General features: G+C 39.7%; 2 protein-coding genes and 1 long non-coding RNA gene across 5 annotated transcripts in view; 1 reads left to right on the top strand and 2 right to left on the bottom strand.

The window, feature by feature from the left end:
* recql4 (RecQ helicase-like 4) overlaps positions 1-2,007 on the bottom strand; it is a 9,494-nt gene extending 7,487 nt beyond the window's left edge. Inside the window, exons 1-6 of the mRNA XM_025065344.1 lie at positions 1,529-2,007; positions 1,353-1,386; positions 1,146-1,261; positions 858-1,004; positions 599-774; positions 5-390 (exon numbers count right to left, since the gene is read on the bottom strand). Coding sequence (XP_024921112.1) covers positions 5-390; positions 599-774; positions 858-1,004; positions 1,146-1,261; positions 1,353-1,386; positions 1,529-1,612 — 943 coding nt within the window. The 5' untranslated portion in view covers positions 1,613-2,007. The remainder of the gene's footprint in view (positions 1-4; positions 391-598; positions 775-857; positions 1,005-1,145; positions 1,262-1,352; positions 1,387-1,528) is intronic.
* Positions 2,008-2,454: 447 nt separating this feature from the next.
* LOC103394291 (homocysteine-responsive endoplasmic reticulum-resident ubiquitin-like domain member 2 protein) lies at positions 2,455-7,281 on the top strand. 2 transcript variants are annotated; one of them, XR_001761539.2, is made up of 10 exons: positions 2,455-2,636; positions 2,966-3,305; positions 4,527-4,604; positions 5,081-5,194; positions 5,334-5,464; positions 5,620-5,709; positions 5,806-6,099; positions 6,177-6,285; positions 6,398-6,731; positions 7,009-7,281. XR_001761539.2 is itself a non-coding variant. In XM_008331531.3 (9 exons), exons 2-9 carry the CDS (start codon positions 3,159-3,161, stop codon positions 6,563-6,565), a joined length of 1,131 nt encoding a protein of 376 aa, XP_008329753.1. In that variant the 5' UTR covers positions 2,455-2,636; positions 2,966-3,158; the 3' UTR covers positions 6,566-7,281. The 2 variants fall into 2 exon arrangements, 1 of the variants encoding a protein (XP_008329753.1); XM_008331531.3 differs by having other exon boundaries at positions 6,398-7,281.
* LOC112488518 (uncharacterized) lies at positions 6,987-9,772 on the bottom strand. 2 transcript variants are annotated; one of them, XR_003052648.1, is made up of 2 exons: positions 7,904-9,772; positions 6,987-7,342 (listed from the first exon to the last, which is right to left on the bottom strand). It is a non-coding gene; the product is annotated as an uncharacterized LOC112488518 (long non-coding RNA). The 2 variants fall into 2 exon arrangements; XR_003052647.1 differs by having other exon boundaries at positions 6,987-7,339.
* Positions 9,773-10,032: the final 260 nt, after the last annotated feature.

The following is a 10,032-nucleotide window of genomic DNA, read 5'->3' as shown; positions in this document are numbered from 1 at the left end:
CTACCATTTAAGGAACTAACATGTGGTTGCGTATTGCCTAAAGTTTCAGAATCATTCTTTTTGTGACCTGAAGCCTCAACATGATCCAATAATTTTTGTACAGCAGCAGGAGATTCTGCTGAATTTTCTACATCAGGTGAAGAAGACAACGCTGACAACAAGGAGGCGGATCTGACTATAGAGGTGCTTACACTTGATCCAGTTTGATTCTGTGAAATAAAGCCACGGTCATTTATATCAGTGGTCGGCCTGATTTTACTAACGCCACTGTTGCTGCCACTTGTTTCATCTCCAAACTCTGTGTCAGGTACGAATGGTTTAAACAGCTGCTCCGGCTCCAGTGGATGGAGAGTCTCTGAGTCCAGAGGCCCCAGGGTGGTCCTAACACTTCTGTGAAGAAAACAACGTTTTGACTGGAAGGCAACAATATAAAGCAATAAGAAATACTTTCGTATATTAAATACAGTGACTAGAAAAAGTAGTGCAAAAACACATTTAATTTACGGCTGTTGTTTGGATGAAAAATGACATTTGAAGGTAGCATCATGGAATAGAGTGACTAGAAAAAATGACATTTGAAGGTAGCATCATGACTAACCTTGGAGAAAAGGGACAGGAGTTGTGGTCAGAGGGTAAGACCCTGTCAGTGGATGGAGCATCAATAGCAGCTGGAGTTCTGGGACTACGTGTCAGACCAATTTGTACGCCAGCTTTTAATGAATTCAGAGGAAGCCGACCAATGTGGGATGACTTCTTCAACGAGACTGGTCTCTCCTGGAGGATCGACAACACTTGTTATGATAATCCATTATTTATCCTCTTCTCCCCCCTCTTTAACCACGTGGTGAAGTTACTACCTTGCTTAACGTGGCCAGGTTCTGTTTAAGCTTGTGGCCATAATATTGTGCAGAGGCCTGAAGACTGTCTTTGTCCTGTGGCGTCAGTCTGGGAGCTGAACGTGGCAATGCACTGCGATTCAAATGAGAGCCCCAACAGTCGGACTGCTACAGGAACAGAAGACAGACACAAAAACAGGGAAATCGAAAAACATAACACACATGAAAAATCAGCAAAACAGATTAAAATAGTTGACAAAGCAACTTGTACAATGGAAGAGGAATAATGAGATTTTGTGCATTAATCACCTTGGGGGCTGTACTGTTTTTAGAAATAGACGTGGGCTGCTCACTGTGTTCAGTGGCTCCACCAGTACTTGTGTTTTCCTTGGCTTGTTTCAAACTGCGGTACTCTTTATACAGTTCTGAAATTAAGACACACACATTCACCTTTCTCCACCAAGGTTCAGTAAAACTGCAGGTGCTGAATCCGTGTGATGGAATTCATTTACTTACTTCTGGTCTCTTCTGGGGCTTGGTCAACATCATCCTGAAAAGACCACAAAATATCACATGTCAAAGTAATCATATATAATTATGCTATTGTGACCTGCAAATAAAACTACGCAAAATAAACGATGTTGACATTGTTGTTCTATAACACGTATGCATGTGGCTAACAAGTCAGTCACCTTGCCGGGTTTCCTTTGGTGCTCCGCGACGAAGCCTTGCTCCCACTTCTTTAGCAGAAGCTTCACTTCGTTGTAGCGATCCATGATTCCTCCAGGAAAATAATCCTACACCATGCTAACCTGTGTTAGCTGTGTACGCTGTCATGTATGTTTCACGGGTTTAAGAACAATATAAAGCTAAGACTTTCTCTATTTCTGTTTAGTTATCGTTTGTCTTTTTCAAACCTCGTCAGAATGATCATGTTGGAGCGATCTTTAAATAAATAAAAAAAAAATCGCTCTCACATAACAAGTTGTACGACTTAAAAAACCTTCGAAAACTCTGTTATGACTTCTGAAGTGACAAGTGAATGGAGGCAGGCTTTGTGTTGTTTACGTTCTTCCCGCGCTGAAACGTCACCATACGTCACCCGACACGTAAAATGTCACTAGGTTGCCATGTTTCTTTTTTTGCAGGAATTATTATTTAATTCCAACACGCATAAAGAGAGATATTTATTTAATAAATCATAACTATATAATGCATTAACAAAGACTTTCACTTTAGCGACAGTGTTAATGTGATATTAAATTATAAGTAAACGATGTTCAGCTAAACCATGTAATTGTTGTGATTCAAGGTTGCCATTCTTTAATTTGCATACCAATGGTTTGAGGTTTATACCACATTTATTTTTAGTATATTCCGAATTTTTTGCTATTTACTGTATATATTTTGCTATTTATATTTTTTATATATATTATATATTTTCTGCAGTTATAAAGCCTATATAAATTTAAGAATGATGACATTTATACTTTAGCCTCTTCTACTGTCCAGCTAAATTTGAGTTTCATGGTAATAACTGTTGGTTTATATAATTTAAGTTTCCGTTTGCCCAGTTTTTATTAATATATAAATTCTCTATTTATCGTCTTTACTTACTGTTTTGTTTATCTCTTGAAGTTTTAGAATGCATTTATATTAATTGCACTGATCACTTTTCGCCACTGGGTGGTAGTAACAAACTACAAAGCTGGGTGTGGAAGACGACATACTGTTCAGCAAATAAGTGCAGCATACACAGGTCCAGCCCAAGCAGACATTCGATCACTGGAGAAAAACAAGGTAGGTAAACGTCTTTTGCGTGTCTTTATGCTTTTTTTAAAAAAACGGATGTAGTTGTTATACACCTTAGTAAATGTGCTAGTAAAATATCTTACAATAAAAAATACCCAGCGTTAGTTGCAGAAGCGCAGTGAAGCTAACTGTAGCTTAGCCATTTTTAAATACCCCTGATGTGAGCTAAGTACTACACGTTGTATTTTAACAACTAACAATCATATATATTTCGCTCATGACTTGTTAACATTTAGTCGGGATTTATTGTTGGTTGTAGTAAACAACAGATATAAAATATATCCGTACACACTAATTTGAATGTCTTCTTTCCTCAGATCTGTGACCAAACTACAGGAAATACTGGAACTGCAAAATCAACATCTCCTGACCCTACACTTCACAACAGCTTGTCTCTTACGAATTCAGGAAACTGCTGGCAGTCTATTCAGAAGACTGGAGGCAGACTGCAGACTCGGAATTACATCAATGTCTTTCTGATTTTTATTTTGTAACAAATGGTTTTAAGTCATGGATCAAGCTGTCGCGGACGGTCCTGTCATTCTTGTCATCCGGGCACCGAATCAAAAGTATGATGACCAGACCATCAACTGTTGTCATAACTGGACTGTGGAGAAACTCAAGGCGCATCTGTCAGACGTATACCCAAGCAAACCGGTGAGTATCACAACTAGAATTGTTTGGGGGTTTTTTTTCAAGAAGAAAAGCTCAGAGAACACACAGTAGAACAGAATATGTCAACAGTCAGAAGGTCAGAATTCTACTCCCTTGTCTGCTAGTCCACAGTCCAATGTGTGCCTGGGCAGCACTCCTGGGTGACAGTGGACCCACTATGATGTCATGTAAAGGTCCACTGTATGATATTTGAGTTAAATTCTTCTTCATTCTATACTAATGTGCTGCTCAATCCACAGAAACTAAATGTTTTATGCTACACATATTGCATGCATTTAATATTAGTTTATGACTCCGATTACATCTGAACATCTTTTTTCTACTGTCATTTACGACAGGACACTTTGTGAAAGATTCACCATTTACAAGCCCTGTCTTTAACCTGTCTAATCCAATCAGTGATTTCCTCATGAGACAGAAAGTAGTTGCAGGGCTCACAGTCCTATCACCACACACACGGTCAACAGTTCCCACCTGGATAATGTTCACTGTTTGCTTTTATGTTGTGTTTTAATACCTGTGATAAGGGACAAAGACCGTTACCTGAGGTTTATTCTTCTACTGTGAAAGAAGCTGTCACTCACAGCAGCTGCAGGAGCCTCCGAGTCTGTACGTTTGACGTCACAGCACAAGGAAGGCGTTTAAATTCCTGCAGCGATGTGCACTACTGCTAATCCTTTCTGCTGGGCTCTAGTTCTGATCTAGACTCTCTCACAGGGGGGAAACCATTTCATTGGCATGCTGTAGAAACATCTCTATCTGCTTTGCATTTTATCAGATCACATAAATAAGGCGTCAATTAACCTAGCTGGTTTTGTTCATGAATGAGTCGAGTATTCAATGAATGTAGGATTTAAGAGGTCACACACACTGACCTTGTTGGAGCAACAGTTTAATCCGGGGTTAAAATCCTATTATCCTGATTAAGGTTACTATAATCTGAAGCTTATTATTTACTTACACAACACTAGTGCTTTTTGATTCCAGGACATGAATTATCACATAGGTTTATTTTTCTTGATCTTGTTTAGTCAAGTGTTTTCAAGTATGATAATCTGGATGAGGGCGGTGCTGCAATAGCTTGACTGTGTTTTGTGTGATGCCTGTTTTTTTTACCTGTTGTTTCTCATCTTTATCTTATTTTAAATTGGAAATATGTAGTAAAATATCTAACAATATTAAACTGTGTTCATTCTATTCTAGAGCTCCAAAGACCAAAGACTGGTGTATTCTGGGAAGCTGCTTTTGGATCACTTCACATTAAAAGATGTTTTAAGAAAAGTAAGTTTAATCTTTTGGGTTGTGGGCCAAAAGATGTTCACTGAGATGGTTGTAGAGGGTCACAGAACTGTGAAACACTATATTTTAGTTTTAAGTTTTTTATTGCCTTTGGTCTAATTATGTTATGTGTTTTGTGCTGTTTTTGTCTTACTTAATTAGATGCATTTGTGCTGTTTTTGTCTTACTTAATTAATTATGATTACTCGTGGTTAATCAACATGCCCAAATTGACATATATTGCTAGAATGGAGAGTGGACTCATTGGATTTACAGTGCACATCATTCTGCCCATGTGTTAAAAAGTTTAATCAGATTAATTTTATAAAATAATTCAGACTTGACGGCCCTGGACAAAACAGATTCTGTTTTATCTACATTTCCCCTGAGAGACAGGAGGTGTTTAAATGTCTGCTCATTGAGATGAATGTCTCAAACTCAAGACTCTGTTTGACACTGAGCTGCGTTGCCCTCTACAGCAGGACGAGTACCACATGCTCCATCTGGTATGTGCCTCACGCACACCCCCCAGCTCCCCGAAGCCCCCCCGCAGCCACAGCAACAAGCCCCAGGAGAACTCGCCAGGTCCCACGGTGGGTCAACGCTGGCTGGAAACATCTTTCCACACGTTTCATCATCACCACTCCACCTTTCATCATCCAGCTCACTGCTGTACGCCTTCATTAAGGTTTGAAGGGGAAAAATATCTACAACTTACTGTTACTTTTACAGCCCTTGACAAACTCCCGTCCTCCACCTGCTGGTCAGCCGCAGTCGCCACCTACAGGAGAGAACAGTGATGGAGTCAGGCAGAGGGCTGGAGCCTACCCTTATCATCAGATGTATTCACAGGCTATGCACAGGTAAAAAAAAAATTTACAAATTAAGAATTATCACGAAGTAAAATGAAAAGCCAAAAAATTGTAAAACAAGAAATAGCAAAAGAAATTAGAAAGTCCAATGAAAAAAAGCTGATATGATAACAGTGAGTTAAATGCTGCATTTTTTTATTTTCCAGTTGGAACCAGTTCCTTCAACAGTCATATTACAGGCCCATGACACTAATGTGGTGGCAGCAGATGTACATGCGACAGTACTACCTGCACTAGTAAGTCCTTACATGTTAAATGTCACTCTTTATTTATTCATCAACAAACACAACAGCACACCCATCGTCAACTACTTCCTGTCTCTCACACGTCAGTCAGATGTTAGCCGCCGCCTCCTCCTCTCAGCACCTCCCTCCGCAGCAGCCCTCGGCTCAATACAGCCAGTCCGAGCCCGTGACCCGCCGACCTCGGGCCAATCGGCGTGTGAACCCGGAGGTGCAGCTGAACGCACAGGGAGGAGAGGTCCTGAATGAAGAGGAGCTGAACTGGGATTGGCTGGACTGGGTCTACACAGTTTCACGTGCTGCCGTCCTGCTCACCATAGTCTACTTCTACTCCTCCTTCAGCCGCTTCCTCATGGTCATGATGGTCATGTTGGTGCTTTACCTGTGAGTTTGAACTTGTCTGCCTTTTCTTTTTTTCTTGTGAAGAGGACATTTCTGAACTGTTGTGTTTCTGTCTTCAGACACCAGGCCGGTTGGTTTCCCTTCAATCTGGAGAACGAGCTCCTGCTCCCTGGAGCCAATCAGGATGAGATGGAGGCAGAGCAGCAAAACCAGGACTTACAAGAAATGGTATCTGCTGCTGTCCTTTCTATAATGGACTTCACACTGTACCTGCAGTGACAGAATCTATTTGTAGGCCGCAGTTTGTTGCATGTGTCTTACATGAGTCTGTCTCCTGCAGGAAGGACTAATGGACGACAACTCAGACGATGAAGGCGAGAGCGGAGAGGAAGGAGCTGAAGATCCAAACAGCAGCCCAAACGCAGGCTTCCTGGCGTCTACATGGTCATTCATCGTAACCTTCTTCATGTCACTGATCCCAGAGGGCCCAGCGAACGCCGTTAACTAAACCACAATATTCACAACGAGAATCTCCGGCTGACAGTGGACGAAAGTCCAAGCCTGTTCAGGGAAACTGTTACTGTCTGTTTCAGTATTAAAGATTCCCGATAGTGTGTTTGTCCTCATCTTCAGACTGTGACTGAGAAGACAACTGACTGATTCGAGTCCAACAGGTGAAAACGTTGTCTTTATATTGACTTCTCTAGTTTGTCGGAGCGAAGATATGAACAGTGGGCTTCTATAAATGATTACTAACACAGCCTCCAATCATACACTACATAACCTGTCTATAGTTTATATAGACGTTTCTTAACACGAATCATCACAGCATTGTGTGTCTAACAACACGTGTCTTGTTTTTCTCAATAGAAAAATTGTATATTTGTTGAAAGTCTTGTTTTGCAACCAGATGGATGACCTGATTGTTGTTGTTTTGTTTTTTTACCGCAGATTGGACAAAATGTGACAGGACATTTGAAAGTGTTAACACAAAGTTAACTTGAGTTGGCTATAGTAAAAGTCGATCCGTGCTGAAATCAGCCGGAAAGAACAAAGTGAGGAGATGGTGGTGAGAGAAGAGAAAGAAAGAACATTGTAATGAATCAAACTGACAAATTCATGTGGGGCAAAACCACATGTGCTCAAATCCAGCCTGTCAAAATGGCTGCCGCTGTTGTGTATTAAGAGTTATAGTTGTTATTATTAAACATACCTTTAAGGTAATGTCCTCATGGTCTCTTTTTCTTCACATTATCACCTGGATGTGATCACCAGAGCTGACCTGCTTTTCATGAGATGAAAAAAGAGAAAATAAACAATCCATCATAGTGATCGACCAAACCAATATGTTGATTTATTTAAATTAGAATTATTAAAATGGTTATTTGTTTTTTAACAATATACTGGGACACTAACGTAACACTAACCCTAACCATTATTCATACATCTCTAACGTTCGTTGTGCTGTATATCTATGATACGTTTAAGTGTAAATATATTTATATATAAATATATATTGATATAAATATATAATAGTAATAATAAATTTATTTCATAAGATCAATATATATAATTTTCAAATCCATTTGAATTTTTGTCTTACCTTATCACTTAGCATAGCCTAGCTCATTATGATTAGCTTGTATCGTACTGTATCGTGTCTAACGTCCACCAATAAAAATAACTACAGTATAACACAATAAAACTAAAAAAAAGTTTTTGTTGCACTTAAATCACATGGTATAACATTTAAATAATAATTAACGTAGCTCTAGTATACTTTTATACAGGTAAGCATTGATCCGAATGCAGGAAGCTATAAAATTATCCAATACGATCGATTTACCTGTGAACGTTAGTTTCCGTTTAGCTGGATTGATCTTCATACGGATACAAATTAAAGTTTTCGCGCCCTTAAATATACATGTTAGGCAATAAAAATTAAGTCGATTAAAAAAACATATTACGAATAACTCTATTTTACGTACAGTATTATTCTATTAGGGTCCTACAATATCAGATTCAACAACCTGTAGTTATGAAGTGCGTTAACCAGGACTCTGCTGCCACCTGGAGGTTATGTCCGGAAAGCAACGAAACAACTTCACAATTAAAACAAAATATTTCCTGGCAACATGAAATCAGTTGTGTCACATTTGACTTACCTGTAACAACAAACAGATAGTGTTCACTCACCAACCAAAAAGACGACAGGAGGAATTCACCATGTTCACACTTTTATTGCTTTGCACCGTTCGTCTCTGACCCAGAGGTCATCATCCAGGCGGACAGCAGGAGGCAGTTAGCTTCACTGATGTCACTGTACATCAGAACAAAGTCAGTTTCTCTCAGTGATGGTGGTGAGCACTGCACTGAAGTGGTGATAAGGTTTATGCATCAATACATGTCCATTAAACACCATCACAACATCATATTCAAAAACGTGGGTGTAACAGTGGATAAACACACTGGTCCATAGATGTGGAACTGCAGACTGAAACAAGTGAAACTTCCTCTTAGAAAACTATGGTTTTAGTGTTGAGAGTACAACAAGTTGACATTTACAGACGATTTAGGAGTAATAAATTATTTCAATACTGATCACACAGCAGTGGCAGCAGAACACCGTACACAGACACAGTAGTTAGCAGGTACAAATGGAAGAGAACCGTGAGTTACGTACATCATTTGAGACCAACATTAAGACACGTGAGCCTTCGTAGGAATCCAAACACACACCTGTTCACTCCGGTCAACTTCTGCCTTTTGGCATCCACGTGCCAAGGTTTAGGTCAGACCTGCACAGCCACATCTTTGACAAGGCACGTACTGTAAGCTCTTGTTCGAATCATCACTGCGGCTAAACACACGGACAGACGATGAAACCGACAGCGAAAATATCGTCTCGCTAAATATTCTTTGCCTAGAGTCCATACATCACAGGGTATGGGATACTTATTGCTAAAAACCAGACTGCACTTAGCAAAATAAAAACAACTTTTTATAGAATATATATATATTTCTCTGACACTTTACTTGCATAAAAGTATTTGCAGCACTAGACATGAATCTGTACATCACACCCACACCCACACAATAACTAACATCAATACAGACAGTATAAAAAGAGGTGCTACTAGACACATACAGTATATAGATGTTTTTTTCCTTTATCCTGCACCTCACTACGTGTATTGATTTACAGCATTTATTAAAATAGTTGTCGACAATGTCCCGGTAAATACACGTGGGGAGGCTACGGTCAGAAATCCTTCACGATTCCTGAGCAGGTGAAGTGACGATAGTTCCTGTTGATACCGAGGGAGAAGCAACCTCCTCATGAGTAACGTTTTCAGGTAAGAAACTACACTGGCAAAGTGCTTCCTGTACAGTACAGACTTCACATGGCCTCAGAAGTAGAAGTTTACAAACAGAAACAACATGGTACACGTACACAAACACCCGCATGTGGTGCGTCGATGACGGCAAAGAAAAATATGAAATGTGCGGTTAAACACCAGACCAGCGTTACAGCAGCATTTTCCAACACTTCACTGTTCTTCTAGTGCAGTGGTTCCCAAAGTAGGGGTCAGGTGACCCTTAGGGGCACAAGGTCAGGCTTGGGAATCACTGTCCTAGTGGAACTAGAGGTAACATGCCTACACTAATGTAGTTTTCTACATGATTTACTTTAAAATGTGACCAAAGATGATTTAGAGTGGTAGTAATGTAGTTTTCTACATGATTTACTCAGAAAATGTGACCAAAGATGATTTAGAGTGAAACCCTGTAGAAGTAAAAGAAAAAACAACTTCAACAATCTGAATACTGTGGAAAATATATCCCCAATGAGTAGTTTAGATTAACTTCAGGAATGTTTCTACTGCATTTCCAGTCAGTTTGGAATATTCTGGCTGAATGAACCTGTTGGTGAAAAGGCTCTCCTTGAATGATGACGTATGATCCATCACTTCC

Source organism: Cynoglossus semilaevis, chromosome 18 (assembly GCF_000523025.1).
Source record: "Cynoglossus semilaevis isolate Cse_v1.0 chromosome 18, Cse_v1.0, whole genome shotgun sequence".
Lineage (NCBI taxonomy): Eukaryota > Metazoa > Chordata > Actinopteri > Pleuronectiformes > Cynoglossidae > Cynoglossus > Cynoglossus semilaevis.
Note: the sequence above shows the minus strand (reverse complement) of the source record. Positions and strands in the feature narration are given on the sequence as shown.

Coding starts and splice junctions, on each gene's coding strand:
- LOC103394291 (XM_008331531.3), top strand. CDS start 3,159: ATGGATCAAGCTGTCGCGGACGGTCCTGTCATTCTTGTCATCCGGGCA. Junction 5,465..5,619: donor TATTCACAGGCTATGCACAG/GTAAAAAAAAAA, acceptor TTTATTTTCCAG/TTGGAACCAGTTCCTTCAAC. Junction 6,286..6,397: donor ACCAGGACTTACAAGAAATG/GTATCTGCTGCT, acceptor TGTCTCCTGCAG/GAAGGACTAATGGACGACAA.